Source organism: Cucurbita maxima, unplaced genomic scaffold, assembly GCF_002738345.1.
Source record: "Cucurbita maxima cultivar Rimu unplaced genomic scaffold, Cmax_1.0 Cma_Scf00006, whole genome shotgun sequence".
Lineage (NCBI taxonomy): Eukaryota > Viridiplantae > Streptophyta > Magnoliopsida > Cucurbitales > Cucurbitaceae > Cucurbita > Cucurbita maxima.
This window is the reverse complement of record NW_019272022.1, coordinates 1,290,464-1,314,849: the sequence shown is the minus strand read 5'-3', so window position 1 is coordinate 1,314,849 and position 24,386 is coordinate 1,290,464. Positions and strand designations below refer to the sequence as shown.

Here is a 24,386-nt window from a genome sequence, read left to right as displayed (position 1 = left end):
AATTGGATAAAAAGAAATGGACTTCAAGCTTCTACATTTTTTCTCAAATTTTTTTTTATTTTTATTTTTTGCATTTTCGAGATTCATTCTCATCTTAATTAACCTTTCCATTTCTTCAAAAATTATAGACCTCCTCGTGACAATTCTATAGCTATAAGAATTATCAAGAACTGTCATCTATGCTAAAAGATATCGAATATAGAAGTTTTTGATACCTTCTGGAGAGGATTAAACAGGAATAAGAATAAGAGAGATCCACGAATAAGAGCATGTCAAACTAATGGGCATACTTTTGTTCTCTTTGATGGGTCTCTCCTATAATAAATACCTTTTGTATTTTCAATATATCTAAAATTACCAAAAATAAAAAATAAAAAGGAAAAAAAACTTTGAATTCCGGATTTGAAACAATAGATGAAGAGTATAAAAGAGAGGAAATGAAAGAAAGAAAAGAAAAAAAAAAGAATAAAAACGAACTTCCTATATTAAATGTTCGATCAAATTAGAACATTTTTTAGACTTAACCGAAATAAATGTTTATTTATTTTCAAATATTTTTTTTAAGATTTATAACTTAAAATTACTTTCCAAATAGTTTGAGCATTTATGATTCAATTCAATCTAAATGAGTTTTCAAGGAAATAATATTTAAAAAAAAAAAAAATTAAAAGCTTCACAATATATCTACGTTATAAGCAACATAAAAGTGATAATAAAGTGATCAATTTCAACTCATAATAACCCTACAATTTTGAACTTCATGCAAAAGTCCATATCAGGTATACTTACAAAGTTTATTCTGAACAGAATTTCTCCATAAAGATAGCGTTGGGGGAACCATATATATATTGTAAAGATCTTGTCTAACATTCGTTTTTTATTCAATGATACAATTGCTTGTGTAGACCATCATATTTTATTAGATTGCAACTCATGATTGCCATCTCAACTCCTTAAGCCACAACCTCTACTATGGGATGTAGTTAATACCAAAAAATTTGAGGCAAAAACTTCATTTACATTTTGCATTTCGATACTGAAAACATAACACAATACGATACCTCGATAAACCTGTGGCAAAAAGGTCCTCCTACTCCTCAAGGTTGCTGCTTCCACCTACAACATGAGCAAGGCGAAGCAAGTTGAGCCGTCCTCCTCTACGCATTCCTCACACGTTATGGCAACCATCTGAAGCAACGATTTCATTTCAGCATAATGTGAGCGAGGTTTTATACAGTTCGTTCTTCTGGTTAGTCGGCATGTAGATGGTGCTTCTTCTTTCGGCATCGGTTGATATACCAAGTTGCATACTTCTGCAGACTTAAGCCAACCAAAATCTTGAGGCTTATGAGCATGACATAGGTAACGCCCAAGAGGAGAGGAACTGAAAGAAACCTCCATGGGAGAGGATTGTATGGAAGAAGGGCAGCATATACTGGAGTTAACACGCGAATGACCTATACACCAAATGCAACAACACTTTATGCATCCAAAATTTTGAACTAAAACGACCAAACATGCTGCTCATAATCCCCAAGTAAAGATCCATTTTGGGCAGTTCAAGAAGTCTTCATAAATGTTCATGAATCTTTAGTGCACACATGACAGGAACAACATTTTATGCATCCAAAATTTTAAGTTTAAACGTCCAAAAATTTGAACTTAAACGAAAAAACATGCTCATAATGTGTCATGGCAACTTTTCAATCATTAATGAAAAATTTCTTTTTCCATTTAGAGAAATATTTGTCTAAATTATAAAATAAGCATCCTTACCACGCATGCCGGCGCAACGGGAACAAATGTCAAATTTTTCTTTGCATCTTCACATGGCATGTTAAGAGCCTAATGATGGATGTAACAACAATTGAAAAAGAGTTACATTATGTATATATGGGACAATATATTAATGAATTAAGGAACAAATAAAAAGATAAATGAGAAAATCATGAACCTGTTTGCAAAGGTCTTCAAGAAACTCTGAGTATGCGATAGGCTTTATGCCGTTGAATTTAGCTAAGAATGAGTGCTTTATGATATCAATGAGCATTTCACAGATGAAAACCATGAGGGCGTTCTGCAGCCACCCAAAAAAAGTTTTAAGAAAAGTAGTTGCTGCTAATCAATTTTCATAATAAAATGTTTCAAGTAAATATGGCCGAGAGAACTTACATAGAGAAAACTCCCAAACCAGGGACCCTCCGCCTCCAATATGTTTTGAGCCAGCACAAACAAGAGAAATGCCAAAATGTGGAATCTTTCGATTGAATCTATCAAAAGAAATAACATCAAAGATGTAGTAGGATGCAAATGTTATGCTTCTATTTTACTACTTTTGGATCTTATTTGATGGGATTTTGTTGAAGTTTCAGATTATGTGGATTTACTAGAGTTCATTTGCTACAAGACTCCTGATTGTGACTGTGCAGAAAAGAAGCTGACATACCAAAATAAACCAAACTGTGAATATTGTCTTTGCTGTAACGTTTAAACACATTGCTTTTTATCTCTGCGAAGTTATTAGACACCAGCAAAGCAAGCAAGGCGTTGTTATGAGCCACTATACAGGTGGACAAGGTAATTGCCTGAACTAATAAGATAAAAGAATGAACAAGTATGAATAGTCAAGGAGCCAAAGGAGAATCATAATATCTATAACCATGAGAAAAATTCCAAAATTCCAAAATTCCAAAATTCCAAAATTCCAAAATTCCAAAATTCCAAAAGAAGGATATTTGAGGCAGCCACAGCGAGAACTTGATCAGAAATGAATCTTCCGATCCAGAAGCCCATGTTTTCAGGTGGAGAATTTGCAAGTCCCTCTGCTGAATTAAATAAAGTTTGCAACACATCTCCACCAAAACTTTGAAATAGTTTATCAAATATCTGAAACAAGGGGAAAAGGATAAAGAATATTGCTTTTCTGAAACAATAAAACTTTTCATAGTAATCAATAATGAACAGAAACACAATAGTATAAGCAATTTTCCCAGAGATACAAAACAACAGAATGTTTGACAAACATAGATCAAAACTGCAAAAGGAAGAAACCTTTTTTCTCCAACGTCAAACTAAAACTAAAAGAATACTCTTCTTCTTGGTGGTGTCCATACCATAAGGGTCGGGGTTGGAGAGAACCCCCTCCAGCATAATGTTCTTGAGGCTACTCATTGGAAACAATGATGGATTTAAAGGAAGTTTCAAAAGATTGGGAGGACATTAGGAATTTAGTCAAATTCAGTCTTGATTTAAGTGGTGCACTTACAGAGGTGGAACGGGTGGGCAAGCAGGGAATTGTACCCTCTTAGTAAGTTGTAATTCAAAAAGTATATCTAAATACTTACATTAGGAATTTAGTCAAATTCAGTATGGGTCTAAGTGAGGCACTTTCCTGGGTAACTACAGATGTGGAACGGGTGGGTAGGCAGAATTGTCCCCTATTAGTATGTCATAATTCAAAAAGTAAACCTAAAAAAATGTGCATTATAGTTTTTGTAGTTCAACTTTTGTATATATATACAAAGTTAGATGAGTTTGTCCCTCTCTACAAAAAAAAATATGACTTCGCCATAGTTGTTTTCACATTTAAACCAACTGAGGTCCTTTGTAAGCATCATGGCTCGAGGGAAGCTTAATCAATGAAAAGAATCTCCTTATTTATAACATAGAAGTCTAAAAAAAGAAATGGAGAGAGGGATAGACGTGGATCCACTTTCTCAATCTTTCTCAGTGTGGACATCAAAACAAAATCCAACGAAACCCAATTAAAATGAGCAAAGATGTTTCAAAATCAAGCTTTTGGAAATAAAATTCTTCCATCAATTTTAATAACAAGTTACTAATGACAAAATCAATCTTCAGAAATTGCACTACTGTTGGAATCATCTAACATTCATGCAAGTATCAACATCAGGTTATAAAAGGTATCAACGCACTGGTAGGAGTATTTTCAAAATCAAGCATCAAACATGATTACTCATCAAATTAATGATTCATGCATTTGAAATCTATCAAATCGATAAAGCACTAGATTAGAAGTAGGATTATTCTACACCCGATTCTCAACTAACCTCCAATACATTGTAAACAACATATAGTTTAATTGTTCCTTGACCACGAATCATGTGATAAATTAAGCTGATATCTGAAAAAGGTTTAAAATATAAAAGAAATATTAGCCACTAAAAAATGTATCATGAGTACAAATAAGACTTTTTCACATTCCACGGAACAAAATTATACTCATCTAGAAAGCATAGACACAATTTCTTGAAAAGAAACAATGTGAGGACATTCCAAAAATTCAAGTTGGAAGAGATTCTCATTGAAGGATGATGAGAAAAAGAAAAAAATGCTGAATATATGCACTTAACACCATAAAAGGGGGGAAAAACTAATTGTTCGAAAAATAGCTTATTTTAAGAGTCTGTGCACTGTGTCTACATTCACACTTACTCAGATACTCAAGCCACTAGTCTAATTGCAAAACAATTAATAAGAAAAGAGAACAAAAAAACTAGAATCTGAAGACATCGCATACCCGTCAATTCTAAGAGGGCAACTCCGGATGCCATTATTAAAAAACAGCCAAAATCTGATAACTCTGCTGAAGAAAGTCTTCCAAAAGTCCTGTTACGAAGGTGACTACGTAAATTTTTAAACATCATTAATTACTTTGTGTTTAAATCAATTAGAAACAACGAGCTAATCAATATCTTGTTCAAGGACATGATGCTTGTTCAGGTGAGAGATATCAAAAAGGTGTTCACGATATGTGACTAAATTATTGGCTTCAAGTGTCTACAATAGTATTTTTAGAACAGATCAAAACAAGTAATAAAGCACAAAAGAAACCCGTCACATCACAAATTGCGATCAAAATGTAAGTTAGTTCTGGAGTTAGATCAAAAGAGAAAAGGAATTGAAAGGCATAAATTCTTCTCTACCTACGTCTATTTTTGTTGGTAAATTTATAATGATCTATGTAGCATGAATTGTTTAGCCTCTCACTACCAGATGTAGCTTTCTGGGTACCAAGAAGCCAAAATATATAGAATATAAACATGCTAGTATTGAACACACAATAAGATAGAAGCTCCTTCGTCCAATAATCTGATTAAAAATGAATAATCTTGCTTTTGAGCCAGAGTCTTTGGTCATCAAAAATCATAAAATAAATTCAATTTTCTTAACAAAAAACAATCTTTCTTTGATAAATTTCATCATTGATATCTACAAGTATATATTTGCATTTAAAGGCTAGATCCCTGAATGACTTGACTCTTCGAAGGCAAATGCAATATCTGCAGTTTCATATAAACTTCACTAAGAAAGGGATGTTGAAGCTGATAACTAACCTTGTACAAAAAAACTTCCAAAGTGTCATCAGGATCCTTGTTGGCATAACGGTTAACAATGAAAGAAATGAATCAAGGCAGACAAAGAAGCCGACATCTATGAGCTGCAACAAGTTCAAATTTAGGAGTAACTGTTGGGAACAAGACTGTTCAAGCTGAAAGCTCTTACCCTCAGATTCCCAGCCCCACGCCCCCCAAAAAAATGAATGGGGGTAAATTCCATTTTTAGATAACGGTAAAACTTAATTCTATTTATCAACAAAGTATAAACTCACGGTTACAAAACAATGTAAAATTCACTTAAACAACACTCATGACCAACATAACTGCCAAATAATTGGTTTGATTAAAATGATCAAAAAGCCAAGTCTCAATAGAACTAAGACCATGTTCATGTACTAAAAAGTTTGCAACTCTCAAATTGATAATTATGAAATAAGAGCTAAGGCTACCAATTCACATCTCCATGGCAAGCGAAAGATGGTATCATAGACTCTTTCTCGTTCTTTCTCATTGCCAAAAGTGGTAGTGATCCGCAATGAATTTCCACTAAACATTTCCTCCATGTAGGATTTAACTGGTGACTTGTCTGCAGAAAATGTATCTAAAGCGAAAGGTCAGTAATATGAAGAAAGCATAACAGCAGATGAAATAAATTGAGCCACATAGGAACCAGAGCAACACAGCTTCTGGTTAGACTCTGCTTCCATCTGCTTCAACTACATTAACTTAATATGAACAAGAATAAGAGAGAATAAGACGGAAGTCAATCAAAATAGTTACAAATTGTGGAATGTGAATAAAATTTCTTATATTGTATTTATTAAAATTCTGGCCAAATTGCATTTTATCCCTAATTTTTCCCATGTACTTGGTCCCTACGTTTCAAATCTTAGAATTTAACCCAAAGTTTATACAAATAGGTCTGTACAGTTCAGGTTCCTATCATTATTTTCTGTTTGATACAGTGATAAAAAAACTGAGTAGATATCTTTTTATTGTTTTTATATTATTAATATAGCATTTAAATAATTTTATATTTTTATTGCTTGTGGCAATAAATTATATATGTTTTTTGTTAATCAACTAAATTAAACACCAAAACTGTCAAATTGAACATAGTTTAATTAGTTAATGCATTATTTTTCGGTCAAAAGATCAAAGGTTCGAATCTCCATCTCCTTACATGTAGTTAAACTAAAAAAAGGAAAATTTAAATAAAACACCAAAAGAACAAAATCAAACACAAAAACAAAAATTTCTTCGTCCTCTTTTTTTGCCCAGAAAGCAACTAAAAAAACCTTCTTTCTCCATTTCTTCATTCAACAGACTTGGAAGGGGTGACCATAACCCTAGAGATAATAAAAGAGAGATCTAAATAATTACTTGATGTGCATTTCAAGAAATCTCTGGGGTGTCAGACTACCACCAGTTCAAGCAAACCATTCATGCCTCATCTGTACTCCTGCAGTTTAGCAAGGGCTTGTCCAAACGGAAGTGCTTTAGCTTACAAGCCTCAATGATGGTCTCCTTGATTACCACCATATTTTTTATCAATCATTACAGGAGTATAACCATATCACCACAACGGACTCTTACCACACATATTATCTCATTCCAAAAGAACATCCCTATATCATTTCATCTACATCAACAACAGATGAGCAAATGATTAACAAACAGATTCTTCTTTCTAAATGAATTCACATAGAAATGTCTGATGAAATGCTACAAAAGTTTCTCATTTCTCAACTGCATTTTAACAAGAACTACATAATTATCCCTCCCTGTTGTTTGCAAGGAGAAATAACTTCATGAAACATTCACTTTTGAGTGGAAGTCCTTTGTGCCTAATAGGTTCCATTCTCCACTTCCCTATTCCTATAAACTTGTAGGTTTAATTGGGGCTTGTACCAAATCTAAAAACAAATCATCCAACCAAGTAGATTGCCAGGATAAAGCAAACTGCACAAATTCTTAACCTTCCTTCTTCAACTACTCTCATCTTCTTCACAAGGAATTTTCATTTGTATCAAAATTACTGTAAACACCTTCTGCACCATCTTATACAATCCTTATTTTGGTGTTTAGTATAGTCTGTTAGTGTACAATTAAAACATCAAAAAAAGCGAGAGAAAGACATTGGAATATTCGACTTCTACTGGGGTAACAATAAACAACTGGCATGCTCATTTTAATAACAATTGGAAGAGATGTGTTCCCTCTCCCAATAAATCATATCATGCCAAAAAGAAAACCATCATGGGTTGCACTAGTCGCCAATAAGGGTCATGTAAATGAAGAATAACCAAAGTGCATGCAAGCACTCACAGATATCAAAAACAAAGAATCGTACCAAAAAGAAATGGAAGCACTGCATTCGCAATTTGCAACAATTTGTACAATTAAAGGCAAACCTAAAGGGTCATAATAGATTCAGATGTACTCCATAATGGGTGGAAACGGTCAGGATTATTTTCCTAAACAATTTTTTAGTTATTCAAAAGCATAAAAACAGAATCAAGCTTTCTGCATTGCTTGATTGATTTAATTTTTATGCAAACAAGAAATGTCCACTGCCATCCTCTTGGCCAATGGAACATTCGTTCAATAGCCAAGAGACCAAAATTTGCAGTGAAATATTTTACTACATCAAGAGCAAATAATGATATTCCAACAATCTACTACGTCTTCAACTAACAAACGGGCGATGCTAAGGGAATCCATAAAAAAATCATAATTAACAAGGAAAGTTCACTTACAAGGGTCCTGAGCCATGAGCCGCTTCCAGTCCAAGGACCCTGCAGTCTCCAATCTTTGCACCACATTTCCGTTCGGCTCACTTTTTTGCTTTACTCCAGAGTTCGTTTCCACGCAAGACTCCACGTTCCCATCATCGCCAAATCTTGATGATGCATCATCTCCATTCACAGTTCTTTGCCTCAACTCACCGAAAGTAAACCTCTCATTGCGCAAATTTGGGCAATCCACCTCTGTTGTCTGCCCCAACATCGATACGCTCCCTCTACTCTCCTCGGGAACAGTCAACTCCTCACAAACCACAGTCCCAGTAGAACATGTACGGAAATTCAGTTCCAACCCCAAGAGATTCTTACAAATACTACCTCTGTTTTCGGAAAGTCGCCCCAAGTCTTCGCACTTGTCAAAGACGGAATTAGAGATCATGCATTTGTCAGCGATCGGTTCCTCCGGAATTGAGAAATCCGAAGGTGCCGTCATCATCATTGCCTTATTCTTTTTTGAGCCACGATGCCGCTTCTTTTTTCGATTGGGCTTCTCAATCGAATGATGCGACACGGATTCTTCGACGCCATTTGAAATTAGATCAGATTTTGAGCCCAAAATTAAGGATCTATCATCTTCAGAAGAACCGCTTCCACGAAGCACATCGAAAGACAGCTTTCTAGCACCAGATCTCAATTCCATGACTGACCAAAAAAATTTGGGAATCAAAGTGCAATTCTAGACTTGTTCCTGCGTATCCCAATGAAGAAGAGCGATTGCTTTGATCTTGGAAATGGATTGTGGGATAGAAATCTAGGAATTGGAATCCAGAACAGGGACGAAACTTGGATTCAAATTCAAGAATTCATCAAATGGAGACCTAATGGGCGACAAATACTGTTGATTTCGCCCTATGGGAGAATTATGGACAACACATCCCCTGCCCAAGAATCCTTCACAGACATTTTTTTTTAATTATTATTTAATTTTATTGGTTTATTTTTTTATTTCTTTTTTATTTAATTTGATTTCGCCCTATGGGAGAATTATGGACAACAAACCTTCATTAATATTGTAAGGTTAATTTGTGACAGACAGATAAGAAAAGATAACTAAAATGAAAAATTGCAATATTTGTTATTGAATTAAATAAATAAATAATATATATTTATATATTTAACTGAAATAATTTTATTTATAATTATTTATAAATTTATTCATAATTATTTAGGAATCTATTAATTTTATTTTAATTCAATATGCCACCAAATATTTTTATTAAAATAGATACACGTTGTTGTGACCATACACGTTACGACTACATACATGTCATTACAAATTTATGCAGAAAATCATTTTCAATAATTTACTTTAAAATATTTCATTCTTCATAAATTTATGAATTATTAAAAATAACATAGTTGAAAATACGTCTCTTTATCATAGTTTAGAAATGAATGTTATTTACATATCCTAACAGAATGACTACAACTTAAATGTGGAATTTGACTATCGTGATTTGATTCGATGATCTCTGATGTTGTCATCTTTACATAAGAGTTATTGTCTTAGCCGGAAACATTGTTAAATGTGTCATAATTTAGTGCAATTTATTTTAGTTTGAATTAGTTATAAAATATATAATATTCGAGTAGTATGTTTCCATACACATACACAGGAGGTATGTTTCCATACCTTAACTCGAAAATGAAATGCGGGTTTCAGATTTTTGGGACCTCATAGATCTACGTTGTTATAGGTGATTACAAGTCGAATTTTCGCGATAATTTGAGTAAGGAAGAAGAAGTCCGTGGATTTCGGGTCGGATCCGAATTGGGTAAACAACAGATAACCCAATACCATCGGCAACCTAGATCGCACGCCTGCAACCCACTACCCGAACAACATCTGCTCAACATACAGCCCCGGCCCACTTGCAACGGTGCAGCATCTGCAACGACCTAGTACCCGCAGCAACCCAACACCAACTCGCAACTCGCACCTTGACCCGACTCGACTTGCACACGCATCAGCGCCCCATTGCATCACATGTCACACGTGCAGCAAAAAGCACCCTTGGCTTAAATGGCTCGGCTCCGCGGCTCAAAAATTAGCTTCTCGGCTCGGTAAAGAAAAAATACACAATTTTCTACCGTTTCGACCATCCTGAAGCTGAATTTAACCTTGTTTAAGGTAATTAAGTTTAGTATAAGGTTAAATTTCTTGATTTATGTTAAATTGAGTTATTAACGAAACGGGGTGAACTTTCTATTAAGAAATAACAATCGGCGATATTTGGAGCAATTTCAAGGAACGAGAAGCGAAAGAATTTAAACTTATGAAAAAACCTGGCTAAAACCAATCAAGTAAATGACCCTACCATCGATTTGATTATAATTGAGTATTGTATGATGACACATGCTCGTGGCTTCGCACGTGTTATATGCCCGTACATGCAAACTCTTATGAAATGATATGTATATAATATGATACGTGAATATTATGTTGTATACGATGAATTGATATGTTTATGATATAATATGTTGAAGGCATGCTTTGGTTATGTTATGTGACTGTTATGATATATGGTATGGTATGATATGTGCATAATGTGAATTGTTACGTACACAGACATGATAAGTTATGATATCGTTTATGTTTGATATAAATGATATATGATATAATTGACATGCAAAAATGACGTATTGGCATGAAATACAACCCTGATACACGCATGAAAGATATGATAAAAATGATATGATATAAAGGAAGACACTAGTGGGTTATAGTATATGATAATGAAAAATATAAAGTTGTTGGGATCTTATGCATTATTGTGTGTTCATGCATAAGGGATACCCCTTCTCCTTTTACGATAGTATGCGTCTCTACAAGACAGAAAAACAATCATTATGTATATCATAATGCTGTCATGATAGTCGCTATTCCTAACGGGTGTCCGACATCAACAGCTACCAGAAAATGTTCGCCCGACCAGAAAAGGGTCCAGGAGATGTGCGAACCGACTGGTGGGTCCATACTCGCACGTATGGATCGTATGTAGGAAATTAAATACATATCCAATTACCCGCTTAGAATAGTCACCATAGGAGAAAAAAATGTACTCACCACAACTTCACCCATGTACACCCCTACCCAACTCCAATTCCATGGATAGGGTTGTTGCGGCTACCCTTTTACTGCTGTCTCTCTATAAATTTCCCTCTATTTGTGTCATATTTGTAGTTCTTCCCACCTCCATTTGTACAGTTTGATTTGATTGGCAAATGTTTTAGGTTCTTTTCATTTACTGTAACTGAAGAATGTTGTTTTTGTGGCGAATGATTTTTTTTTCGTGTTTCACCGCGTCCGAATAGTTTTTACATTTTTAAAAAAAAAATTGATGTGTTCTTCGTTTCTTTATGTTGCCTCTAAAGATGATCACAAAATTTAACTTTAGTTCTTCCGATATTCTCCATGGGGAAACAATTTGGAGACCTGAACTGAAGAGGCTGTACTCAATTTCTTTCTCTCTTCTCATTTTCTCAACAAAAAGTAATACCTTCATGTATTACTTTTACTATATTTTTCATGTTGTATTATTCTATTTACTATTTGAACGACTACTCGACTTAATCATGTCTAGTTCTTCTAGATCTGAATTACCTCAAAATGTACCATAGGAAACTTGTATAACTGTTTGGTGAAATCATGTCTGGATCTGACATACCTCTGACATATTGGAATTGTCTCAAAATGTGCTATAAGGGATGTGACTAATTGTCAAATTCTTCCAGCCCAAAAAAGTTATAATGTTGCTTTCAAATCTTCTCTCATTCTTACATTTAAACTCCTTTCGAAAGTCTCAATCTCTATTTTCTAAAACTTTCTTCTCAAAACAGGAATATAAGCTAGAGTATAGAGTATACATTGCTTGACCGTATGCAACTTGAATTCAAGTTGGCTTGACTCACTCAGTGGTGTTGGGAGTGAGTGCGGAACAATTGCTGCCAGTTGGCTTGACTCACTAGGTGTTAGGAGTGAGTGTCACACAATCGCAAATTCTGCTTAAAAAATAAATAAATAAATAAATGCTATTGTGTGGGTAGAGCAACATTGATTAACTATGACATGACACATTTGGACATGGTATATGAAGTGCCTCTTCTAGGAGTCTCTTTCTGATGTGGCTTTGTATTTAGGTTCCAAAAACTGGTAAGAGTTGAGAAAAACGCACATGTGAACGAGGACAGATTCACCAGCAAGATTTTCTTGAGAGGAGATTTTGTTATTATTGTTCCGAGGAAGTTCAATGCTTGTGTTGCTCTACCCTTCTAAATCATAAGAAAGAGTGTCAAGCTAGAAGTTCCTGAAGTTCCAATCAGGTGTGCGAGGTAAGCTATACTCAGGCTAAAGCATTGGTTTCCCATAACAAATAGGCTAGCTCGAGATCTCAATTGCTCATCTTATGCTCGAGCAGGCCTGCAGTTCCTCGACAACACCTCGAGGTGCATTTTATTGTCTTACATGAGACGAGATATTCCTCACTCCATGGCATCCTTTTACTCATCCATTCTACCTATGGCGTGGATGGAACTTAACTGCATTTTGAACGTCAATCTGCTTACTCTTAGGCTGAGTTGATAGCTTTGTAGGTTAGGAGATGGGGCAATGTTCTTTCCACATGGCCTTTAGTTTTCCTATCTTAAGGCTCCTCTCTATGATGATTTGTAAATGGTTTGTAGTTGTAAATGGAAACCAAATGTTACATTTCTTATAATACCTTACAAAACTAGATTTTTTTTTTCTATATTAGTCTTTCTATTTTCAGTTCATGTTTTTGTTTTGTTTTTTTGAGGTCTAAAATGTATAAAATAATAGTTAAGGATCAAGCAAGTTATTTTACAAGTTAAGACAAAGCTTAGTAAACAAAGTAGAATAGATATGCAAATCAAGTCTGTCAAGTTCTTACCTTAGTAGGCATTTGCTCGCAATGCTTCGATTGAAACTTTGAATATGATAGAAGCCCATCTTCAAATAATTTCGTACTTCATTGCCTCAACTTCACCAGCTTCTACTCATTATGACTACTAGACACTATTTCCATGATTCGTATTCATCGGAAGATATTCAATCTTACTTTTTCAACATCCTCAAACTTGGTCACTGCTTCCACATATAATAGCCTGCATTGTTATTTTGAAGTGTCACTTTCTGCATACATAAACATATCCAAATTCTACATTTATCATCACATATTCACCTGTTAGTGCCATCTTTAATAAGCACCACACTGAGCACTTTCTGGTGACATTCTTCAGAATTCAATGGTCCCTAGAGTTCAGACTAGCCAGATCATTATGCCTTTCGTGCGGGTTGAAGCTTACCCAACAACGTTACTCCAGTTACATGAAACTTACTACCAAGGATAATGATGTAAGCTGGGTTTACCTCCATTTTTTGAGCTACTTTGGCCAGACAGCTCCTCCATAACTTGAAGAAAACCATCAAATATATTATTGGAGAGGTCAAAAGCAAGCACGGTTGCATATGGCGAGCTAGTTTTCCCTAAACTACTGCCTTATAGATAATGTTCCATGCATACTAAACAAAATGAGTTCAATTTGCAATACCCATCCCCAAACAAGTAGAAAAGATTGCCTATGGAACACAGTGGCCCCTTTCTATCAAAATCCACCGCTGTTTCATGTGTCCTCATCCGTTGGGAAGGAGGCTAGCAAGCATGAAAAGAGACTAGGAAAGTCCTTCATCACCTTGCACAACAACTTTCGGAGTTAGTATGGGCGTCGATAAAGAGTTACTTGAACATTGCTTCAGCCAATATTACCATTCTATTTCATGGAAAGTAAGATTAAGGTTCAAATTAACTTTACCTCGCATTCTTCACTTTCAGCTAAAGGATCGTCGTTGATCTTGCCGTCACTAGCTTTGGAGAACCTGCTTTTCCAGATATATCTATATATGCTTTTTCTAAACATGGCTGGATCAAATAAATCTCAAAGTTGACATTTAAATGCTGTAAATTAGAAAGAGCTTAAGAAAATAAATAGTCATCCTATGAAGGCACATGATATGTTGAAGAAAGAACACAGAATTCGACATTAGATACAAAATCCCAAAATATAGCATACATTACAAATGATAATATAATAAATATATATCCAAAGAAAGCCTAAGAATACGTACAAAAGGCATCATTCCTCTGGTTGTCATTGTGTTAAATGAATTTTACAATAGAACCGAAACGTCGGCCTTCTCCCAATCCTTGGAGATTATATACCTCTCATGGTACAAAATGAGTAAAACCATACATGGTTGATTCTCACCTAGATCTCCTTTTAATCAAACAGCGTCCTGGTTTCTCAGAATCTTCAGTTTAAGATGTGCCAAGTTTCTTTTACACAGACTACATACATCATTCCAAGTTATAATCTCCCAAAAAGTCAGCATGCCTAAATGTCCAAAACCTATCGAGTCCATGAACATAATAAAACAAAATTCTAAGAGATTAAAATGTGTAATCAGTCAGCATGAAATAATTTGTGCTTCAGACCTTCTCTCTTATCAACTATTTATATCAAAGGTTAGCCAGACCCTCTTCATAATTTAGGGTCTTGGCCGCAGTAAGAAGCATGTCCATTCCTCTCCTTCCTGTATCCGATTCCTGATCACCTCCATTGATCCGTTTCTTGCCTGAATTGCCATAACCCCCAAATGTATTTTTCCCTCTCTTACTTCGCTTGTGTTCAAAATTCTCATATGCCCTTTTCACCCTACGTATTGCCTCAATTCCAGCTTCACATTTGCTACAAAACCATTTTCCTTTTGGAATTTCAGCAAGTGGTGGTCTCATACAGTAAATGTGGTATCCATGATCGCAGCCATCACATAAAACAATCTTGTCATCATCTTGATTTATGAGGCATGCTCTGCAAAGACAAGAAGGGCAGTACCAGCATGTATCGTAAGATTTTAACTGTTTCTTTGTCAAGCACCTGGTGTGATAACATTTGTGAGGGCAGAACAGGTGGCTGCATATTCTAAAATTATCACCACTTTCTACTCCATTTCCACAAATTTTGCAAGGGCCCAAATCTTTGCTGTCATTTAGTTGTTCAATTCCATCATCTAAACAACAGTTCAGATTCTCATTGACTTCACTAGTTTCCAGAATTTCACCAACTCCATTGGCTAGCATTGTGGGCGTATTCAACCTCTCACATACTACACAGTTGTCATGACACAAACTAAATCCGCTTGAAATGCAACTAGCACAGAACCAACTCTTAAGGGGAATCTCCTTGACGGGAGGTTTGATGCAAGATATATGGTAAATTTCCTCGCATGAATCACAAACCAGACAATCAATCCCTTCTGCTTTCTCTCCACAACTTCTGCAGGCACAAACTTTATACACACCATAACCATCCATATGCTCTGCTTTAGCATGAGAAGGTGATTCCCGCGTAGAGAACTAGATGGACAAGAAATTTGCATGTCAGCAAAAATAACAAATTATTTTAAAAATCCAACCCTAACCGATGAATTCATGAGGACAATTGGAAAATTAGCTTCAATGATGTTAACAAACCCTTTAAAATGCACTTAGGACAATGTGAAGTCATAACTAGGACAAGGTTTAGAAGTGTTCTTAATTGTCAAGAGGTTGAAATCCGATTATGATATACTGCTGATATTTGCACTACAGTTATTTACATTACAATGTGAAGTCATTAGTTTATTAAAAAGATATATTCCTTTTTTTAGCATAATAAAAAATAAATTTATTTAAAATAGAAGAACCAGAGTAGAAAAAAGAGAGCACGGAGGCCCAAGCCAAAGGGGAGTAGTAAAAGACCCCTAATTTAATGAGAATGAAAAAGGTAGAGAAGTTACATCAAAGGTTAACATAGAACCATCCGGGCAAAGCTTGAGAGGAAAGTATTGATATCTCTAGGACAGCACTAAACCATCCCAATGTTACAGCATAAAAAAGACCAGCAGGAATAAACAAACTGACTACTATTGAATATTGCAATTGTGGTCTCCCAAACAATTCAGGCAAAACTGGAACGAATAAAAACATGGGTCCTTTTCTTCAAACTGTTACCATTGTTGAGATACTAGCATGGTAAGTAAGGATCACAAAAAGAACTCGACTTTCCTAGGAATATTTCCCTTCCAATCATCCCAATAATGTGCTTTCCAGTATTAAGGTGAAGAGTAGGTGGGCTTGCATGGAAAAAGTACCCCAGGAGTCTAATCCACACTAATGTTCCTCCAACTATGAACGGTGTGCCTCAGCTTCATGGGAAGAACCAGCCATTTATTGAAATCCATGTCTAAGAATTTTCCTTCTCCAACCCTAGTGCTTCGTCATTTCAGCATTCTCTAATGGGCTGTCCAGAATTTTTCTTTTTTCCCATGGGTACTCAAAACCCATCCACATGTTCAGCAATCAACAAGGCATATCCACATAGCCATATTAATCCAATGGAAATTAAGTTTCATTTTTTATTTTTTATTTAATAGTAGAATAAATATTAAATATTAATTTTAGTAAATTGATTCAATAATTAATTTTAACTGATAAAAGAGGATTAAAGTTAATGTAAAATCTATTTAATTTAGATCAACAATTGAATTTAGTTGGCAAAAGTATGTTGAGACCAATTGACTGATAAATAATCTAATTTATTCAATCAATTGATAATTGGTTAGTTTTAATTTATAAAACAATATTTCATTAACATTAACTAGTAAACAATTAATTAGCAGTCCACCCATGATCTCTTAAACCATAATGCTAACAAGCTTCTTTCAAAGATCATTTTCTCGTTTGCAAACCTCTAACATCCATTTGGAGAGGAAAGCAAACCATCCTTTCTTGATCTTTTCAAAGCTTGGATAACCAAACTCATGAGGTAGGAGAACCCACCAACTATAAGCCAGATGGCCCCAAAAGTCAGACCATGAAGTTCCTAATCAGACCTTGAAGCTCCTAACATGACATTCCATCTTTTATGTGATCCCACCATGTGAAATCCCTCATTTTCCTACTGTGGAAGGCTAAAATCCCAAATGTCAACTTCTTTCTAAGGCAAGTTTGGGTCGAAGGGTGAACACCCTGAATTGTGTTTTGAGGCACTCATCCTTCGTGGTGGATCCACATCAGTGAGTTCTTTGGAAGAGAGCGGTTGAGGACCTAGATCATATTTTTGTCAATTTGTTTGTTATATTTGGGATTTTTTTCCCGCTATTTTACTTCTGTTTGCTAGGAGCAAAGTTTACAGCTCTATGGCGGAGGAGGTTCTTTGTAATCCACCTTTCTGTTCTAGGGGCCAAATCTTGTGACCCCTTCTTCATAGTTCTTTGGAACTTCTAGATTGAAAGGAATAACAAGATAGGGATGTGAAGTGTTATTAGAAGGCTTGTTAGGTATAATGTCTCTACGTAGGCATCGGTCTCTAAGGATTTCTGTAATTATCCACTGGGTCTAATGATCTTGAACTGAAGCCTCTTTTTCTATAATTAGGTTCGAGGCTCCTTTGTTAGGTCGTCTTCCTGAATACCCTACCATTTGCTTTTATTTCCTTTTTCTATTTCTTTCTTTTATTTTTTGAATGAAAGCTCAGTTTCTCAAATAAGAGAATTAGTTGTCGCTCCTCTATTTAATACCCAAGAGTTTTGAGCTTGCACCATGGAAGATAAAGAATACTTAAAAAGGTTACTATTTTGACAAGGATTCTCTCAGTCAAGAAGGTAAATATAGCTGACAGATTGTAAAGAGTATCCTTACCTAATAAAGAGAAGACCTCCTCATCTACCTTTTCATTATTCCGTTAGCAAAAAACTGTGGGAGCCAATACAAGGCTTTGGATGCTCCTAGATATTTAACTTTGTCAAAAATAATATCTTCCATCTCTTTTGTCGGCATAAGCCTAAAAGAATACCTAAAGTACCATGGATCAATAAGCTTAAAGCTAAATTTTAGGGTATCTGGATCAAGAGATCGAAATGGCAAACAATTGGTTTGGGAAATAATAATCTTCCTTACATCAAACAAATAGATGTTACTCTATTAATAAAACAATGGATGATGATCAAAAGTTATGGAGCTTTATGCTGTACTCATTTTTATGTCCTTAGTAATTAAAGGCTAACTTTTGTTTCACAATAAATAAATATAGGAGATATTCTCCGTGTTCCCTTCAGCTTGACAATATTCCACCAACTGCTCCCACCTTACCTCTCTTTGGTAAGACATTTTGTCTCATTAATGGGACAGGCCAAACAGCCTAAGCCAAAAAGATATAGCCTTCTCAAGCTCAAATACTAGATAATACTAAGTCCATGGTTCACCACATTTTTTCTAGAATCTGCAAAGCCATTTTGTTAGAAGTTCCTCTTGTTTCTACTTTCAAATTTTCAATGCCTAATCTAACACTCCCCAACGGTAATGAAATTATATTCCAATTAACTACGTGACATAACTCCCTTCCCTGTAGCATTCCAAAGAAAAATTTTTAATTTTTCCATCTAACAAGTCACACTGTTGGTTTTTAGGTATTTGGAAGACAGACATATTGTACATGGATGATGGACGTGAGAAAATCCTGCCTGCATGAAACATTATATAGATGAGGTTGATGATTAAGAAGGTAGACCTAGGACCTCAAGATCCCAAGATCCAAACGAGGTGTCACTTAGAGGAACCATTGAAGAAAGTGGTAAATGGTGGTCTTGACTATAAAGGATGAACCAAGGCAAGGAGAATTCACCGTCGCTAAGTGTCCAGTCTCAAACTTAACCTACAGCTACATGAAACCTTGAATATCCCATCCCCATCCCAAATTCACGGGTATCCAATACATCCAGTGCTCTACTTTCTCACAAAAAATTTGAATGCAAGTCCACATAGCATCTAGGATAGTTGACAATAAACTTAATATTTTTCTGACGCAGAAGATTACAAAAGGAAAGTTGAGATCGCCCAGATGAAGAATAGAGCTCAGCTGAAGAATGAACTCAAACAGTACTCCCTCTTCTCTGCAATTTTCATTCCACTTCCCCATACAAAATCGTGACAACCTCTTCAATGGTGACAGACAAAGGGTTCTACTAGCTCTTAATGGGTGGAGCCGCATATTAGCAGAATGGCAGATATTCATGAAAATATAGTGAATTTTAGAAAACTGGAACTTGGTTTAAATCGACAAAGTATTAGAACTACGTGGTGTCTTAAGTGTTTCAATCCTCATTATTCTCACATATTTGACTAAAGCAATATAGTTTTAAGTTTCTGTGCAATTTTTTAAACCAATAATACAAAATGCAAAATAAAACAAACATTTTTACCTCATGCTTCCCATCTTCAAATACATTGCGTCCTGAAACTCCCACCTGGAAGGTTGAAAATTATAAGAGAATATAAGATAGAAGGATCACTTGAAACAACTTTTAACTAGGAAACAGATGATTAAAACATATAGTCTACAATTTTTATAGTTTAAATTACAAATTTGGTCTTTGTGGTTTTGAAAAATTTTAAATTTAGTCACGATGGTTTTAAATGTAAGAATTAGTCCCTACGGATTAAAATTTTATCAAACTATAAGGGAGAGGGGGATGAAACTTGTAACTTAAGCCATTTTTATAAGATCTTATCAACTGCTAAAGATACTTGTTTTACCTTTTCTTGATAAGCGGCTCTGGAAAAGTCTGAGAGGCTTTCTGCCAGTGATACCAACTCAGTACCAATTGCTTGAAACTTTCTCCATATCTGAAAAAAAATCAAACATAACTGCTATTAATGGCAAATCAACATTGCAACGGAGTGCACCTGTGGTTGAAAGTACAATTCCAACGCCAACAAATAGTATTCAAATTTCCCCAAGTTTATAAATCATAAAAAAAATGGAGAACAGCAGGTTTGGAACCTAGAATGAAACCCAAGAGAATGCTGAAAAAAAATAATAAGAAAACAAACAGTTTTTTCAATATGAATGATGGAATGTCGACTGAAATATATATTAGGGACAGTCAGAAATGGTTAGAGGGCAGGCATTACACATGAAAAAATTATAAAAACTAGTTGATCCTCATATACCCAGAAAATAGATATTTAGTTCATTTTACAAGCACTTTTATTAAGAAGTTTCACAAGAAATTCAGCAAAAATATATCATAATGTTAACAATAAAAAGTAGAACAAGATAATCAATTATTGCCTGTTGTACGTCAGAGAGGAAGAGCATGGGTGAGTTTCCATAAGCCCCTTCTTTGATCCTTGAGTTTACAAGACTAAAGTCAAAAACATTATCAGCCTTGATTCCTCTGAAATTTTCAGATAGAAGCTTACACAATGAGATAAACTTCTGTGAATCTATAATACTAAAGAAAGCTCGCCAGCAACTCTCACTAACACTACATCTGTTCGAATTTTCTAATGATCCACTTGATACAACACCATTCTCTTTATGAGATGCCATCTGAACTCTACTAGACACTGATCCAGTACGTAGAAGGTCAATATTGCTATTTCCATGTTGAGCATCAAATATCTGCACAACAATCACAGAAGGAGAACCAAGATTATTTTAAAAACTGAACAAATAAAAAAAGGAAGAAAGCTACAGAACAAGATCTGCATGAAAAACATGTTTTAAACTAACCTTAAATCTTGAGGGGTCAATGGCTCCTGAATGAGAAGCAAGGCCATCGTGTACATTGCCTCCATTGACACTTGATGACTGGTATATCTGCTGTAACAAAACAGATCTCCAGAGGTCCTCTGGGCACTCATCTAAATTGACCATTGGAGAATGGACATGATCACAGGAGTTACTGCCTCTTAGCGTGTATAAAGTTTCTTGAACAGTCTGCAACAAATGGAAATAGAATGAGACAAGAAAAAACCAACAGACCACATACCAAAGCATCTAAACGTTCAAAGATGTAGAGAGAATTTTATTTTTGGTCTGTTTCGTCAGATAACTTTATGTAAATCAGATGTTTCTTCATTTTATTTGTATAACAGTAACTATATGATAAACACGAAAAACCATACTTCATCCAAAGATTCCTCTAAACTTTTGAGATTTGTTTTATTTATCTACAACCAAACTGCCCATAAAGTAGGAAAATATGACAAATCCAAAAAACTTCCTTTTTTGTCCTTGACCATCCAAGGAATGTGTGACACACTGCCCCATGGCCCCCAAGGAGCAGCACCATTGATAAGGATTTGGGATGTTTGGAGAAGATTATCAAGGTCTTTGGTTCAAACATCGAAATGGAGAACTGATAATTGGAAGTTCTTGACGTCTCCAAAGCTAGTGTTGGAGCACGCAAAGTCTCCCAATGGAATAACAAATTAGACCCGAAACCACAAATACCAGCAACAACAAAAAGCACCCAAATGTTTCTGAAGATAATGACACATTGGCGTTAGAAAGAGAAAAGAGATAATATGATTAGGAACTGGGTCATGCAATAAGAAAACACAGATAACCTCATTAAAAAAATCCTTGTTGAAAGATAAATAGATAGCCATGTTTAAATCTTTTTATAGATATATACATAGAAAAATACTCTATTTTTATGTCCTTTCGTTCAACGAAGTCCTCATTTTTTAAAATAATGTGTCAATATATAAATGTCATTTCATATAGCATCTCCATTTTTGTGTTCCTGAGTCAAGCGTATTCGAACTCCTATGTCTAAAATATTCCTCTTACACCCTAAGAAAATTTCTAATAATTGCAAGAGTCCAATTAACCAAAAGAATTTGGCCTTTTTTGGAGAGAAACTTGGTGGTACAATTAACCAAAAGAATTTGGCCTTTTAAACAACTTCCTTGGATGGTCGGGTGAATAATAGGATCCTTTTAAACAAGTTTATCCTGTTTCAAGTAAACTGAATACCACCAAGTTTCTCTCCAAAAAAAGTAGCATAATCCTATTAAACATTCTCTTTTTGGTGAACGTGAGACAAATAAATCCCATTGGAAAATTTGAAAAATGTTTCCTGAACAACAGAATTATCAAGAAACTTGTCCGCAATCACTTCGAAAATTGCAATTAGAAAAAAAAAATCAATGGTTAACTCATCACAATTGTATTTTTATTGATGAACAGAAAGTTTCTTTTTCAAAAATAACTATTCACAAGGCAAAATTACAATAAGGACTGGATAAAATATCCACCAAAGATCTACAAAAACTTAAAGTTAATGCATCCATGGATTTACATATCTAATCCTTGATACGGTTCAGAATTAGATAACAACTGACCCATTTTCTTTGCCCCAAAACACAATCAAAAGCATTAATTCTTCCAAATTCCTAAAGGAAAAGAATATTCTTGAAGGGTTTCATCGCACCAAATCTGGTTGCTGCAACAATACATTCCAAGTCTCCTACCATCTGACAAAAAATTTATCAGTTCACCTAAATGTTTACCACCTAGTATGGGGCAGTATATATTGATGAATTTGAAAGCAGATTGACAACTTTTCCTATCCACCCTCCTTTTACCTTGAGAACATTTTCATTTAAAGTAGATATCATTACATTTTTATAATGTCCACAGGTGAAGTTCTGTGAGTAGAATCCAAAATATCAAGTTCTAACTTTTCCCTGATACTTTATGAATTCAACACGATTCATAGTCAGTTAGATTTCATAGAACTTCCAGTCTTGAATGCAAGTACGCATAGCCAAGATTAAATCCAACAAACAACACTAAATCAACAAGAAATAATTTGGAGTATACTGAATAGGTGCGCATGATTAATTGAAAGGGCGATAGATTGAAAGAGAGAGAGAAACCTGGAACACTAGTTGACTAGCAGCTTCAACATGAACCTTGCCATCTCCCATGCATTCGCTCCCAAAAGCCAACTTCGTCTGCTTCCGCCGCTTGTAAGTTCGAAAACCATCGCTAGTTCCTGGAACCCCCCCTTCAGTTACAACATTCAAAACCCCCATCCCGATTCCATTTTTTCCTGCCACGCTCTTCATGAACTTGACCTCCAAAGGGCGTCCCGTGCAATTCCCATTGCTTTCCCCATCTTCAATAACCATCTAAACAGCACGAAGAAAACCCTAATTCCGGACAGGATTAGGGTTCCGATAGTCGCATGTGTTACAGATTCTGAAAATTCTCCACACCCAAGCTTCGCAAAACTAATTGGTACTTGATAGAAACCGATAAAACACACTTAGTTCACCGGGAGAAGTTTTCTCCATTAATGAACACAACAAAAAAAATATATACCACTATCACTAAAATCCACTCTGCAACTTCCCCTGGCTGGGAAAAAGCTTAAGCTCAACATAGTCAACAAACAAGCAGCTAATTCAAACAAATCCAGTAGCTCCAAAACAAAATGCTGAATAATGAAGCTACAAAATTCGAAAACACTCCATTCTTCTGTGTTTTTCAGCACGATTTTCTCAGCAACCAAACAGATGCGAAACAGAAATGAATTTGAAAGATAACAAACAAAACAAAGAGGAAGGATAGGGAGAAAGAGAGACATACTTGAGCAAAGAAAATGCGGCGACAAGAAATGGAAACTCCAAAATCCGAGAGGCGGGAGAGCAGTAGAAGAAGTTCTTTTTGGTTAAACTAGCGGTCTTATCTTCGTCCCTCTTTTTAAATAATTTCTTAGACTGGCAGCCGTTTTGCGCCGACGAAGCGGTTTATTCTTCAGACCGGACCGATTAAGTGGTTTGGACGGATGTGCAATTTGCTTATAAATTTATTTCTAAAAATGATATTACTGTACATTTATTCATAAATGTTTTTGAACGAGACATATTGAATCGATTAAAAGTGTCATTTATATTTATACAAATTAAAGGACAAGTCAGGCACGAGTTCATAACTTAAATTAAGATCGAAGAGTGAAATATTAATATCCTCAGTTAACTAATTTATAAAATGATATTAAATACTTCTGGGTCCAATGTTATACAAATTCATTGTATAGGATACTCTCACTCATATGTCAAACGATTTGGATCAAATCATTTGTAACGATTGCAAAATAGGTCGCATCGATAGTATTACCAAAACAAGTCACTCAACATTATTCATATACTATAGATTCTTTAAGTTATTACTTGAAATGATCATTAGATTATGTTAATAACCTTAGATTTTTATATCATGGATAATATTGAATGATAAACAAAATAATAAAAATTATTAATTACGAGAATTTAGGGTATAATTTCCAACCATGACTTATTCTAAA

At 35.0% G+C, this 24,386-nt stretch overlaps 2 protein-coding genes and 1 non-coding gene across 7 annotated transcripts; 1 reads left to right on the top strand and 2 right to left on the bottom strand.

Moving 5' to 3' along the window:
• Positions 1 to 844: 844 nt before the first annotated feature.
• LOC111480541 (protein POLLEN DEFECTIVE IN GUIDANCE 1-like) lies at positions 845 to 9,066 on the bottom strand. Of its 2 annotated transcripts, none has more exons than XM_023125643.1 (11): positions 8,120 to 9,066; positions 5,810 to 5,961; positions 5,358 to 5,461; positions 4,541 to 4,629; positions 4,071 to 4,144; positions 2,736 to 2,886; positions 2,447 to 2,614; positions 2,173 to 2,270; positions 1,955 to 2,077; positions 1,777 to 1,845; positions 845 to 1,457 (listed from the first exon to the last, which is right to left on the bottom strand). In XM_023125643.1, the coding sequence occupies exons 1-11, from the start codon at positions 8,802 to 8,804 to the stop codon at positions 1,251 to 1,253; spliced, it is 1,920 nt and encodes a 639-aa protein (XP_022981411.1). In that variant the 5' UTR covers positions 8,805 to 9,066; the 3' UTR covers positions 845 to 1,250. The 2 variants fall into 2 exon arrangements, with proteins under 2 accessions (XP_022981411.1, XP_022981412.1); XM_023125644.1 differs by having other exon boundaries at positions 5,810 to 5,946.
• A 2,463-nt stretch (positions 9,067 to 11,529) lies between these two features.
• On the top strand, positions 11,530 to 11,615 carry LOC111481327. Its single transcript, XR_002718041.1, has one exon. It is a non-coding gene; the product is annotated as a small nucleolar RNA Z159/U59 (small nucleolar RNA).
• A 2,583-nt stretch (positions 11,616 to 14,198) lies between these two features.
• On the bottom strand, positions 14,199 to 23,767 carry LOC111480549 (PHD finger protein EHD3-like). Of its 4 annotated transcripts, none has more exons than XM_023125653.1 (7): positions 23,669 to 23,767; positions 22,954 to 23,320; positions 20,798 to 21,004; positions 20,354 to 20,686; positions 19,816 to 19,905; positions 19,482 to 19,526; positions 14,199 to 15,597 (listed from the first exon to the last, which is right to left on the bottom strand). In XM_023125653.1, the coding sequence occupies exons 2-7, from the start codon at positions 23,206 to 23,208 to the stop codon at positions 14,701 to 14,703; spliced, it is 1,827 nt and encodes a 608-aa protein (XP_022981421.1). In that variant the 5' UTR covers positions 23,209 to 23,320; positions 23,669 to 23,767; the 3' UTR covers positions 14,199 to 14,700. The 4 variants fall into 4 exon arrangements, with proteins under 4 accessions (XP_022981421.1, XP_022981422.1, XP_022981425.1 ...); XM_023125654.1 differs by having other exon boundaries at positions 22,954 to 23,310; positions 23,669 to 23,766; XM_023125657.1 differs by having other exon boundaries at positions 22,954 to 23,229; positions 23,669 to 23,762.
• Positions 23,768 to 24,386: the final 619 nt, after the last annotated feature.

Excerpts from the sequence above, each read along its gene's own strand:
- LOC111480541 (XM_023125643.1), bottom strand. The coding sequence starts at position 8,804 with ATGGAATTGAGATCTGGTGCTAGAAAGCTGTCTTTCGATGTGCTTCGT. Across the intron at positions 4,145-4,540 it reads TGCCCTCTTAGAATTGACGG|ATATCAGCTTAATTTATCAC; the intron begins GTATGCGATGTC and ends AACCTTTTTCAG. Across the intron at positions 1,458-1,776 it reads CCGTTGCGCCGGCATGCGTG|GTCATTCGCGTGTTAACTCC; the intron begins GTAAGGATGCTT and ends TTTGGTGTATAG.
- LOC111480549 (XM_023125653.1), bottom strand. The coding sequence starts at position 23,208 with ATGGTTATTGAAGATGGGGAAAGCAATGGGAATTGCACGGGACGCCCT. Across the intron at positions 19,906-20,353 it reads TCCTCTCTGACGTACAACAG|ATATGGAGAAAGTTTCAAGC; the intron begins GCAATAATTGAT and ends ATTTTTTTTCAG. Across the intron at positions 19,527-19,815 it reads GAGCCGCTTATCAAGAAAAG|GTGGGAGTTTCAGGACGCAA; the intron begins GTAAAACAAGTA and ends TCAACCTTCCAG.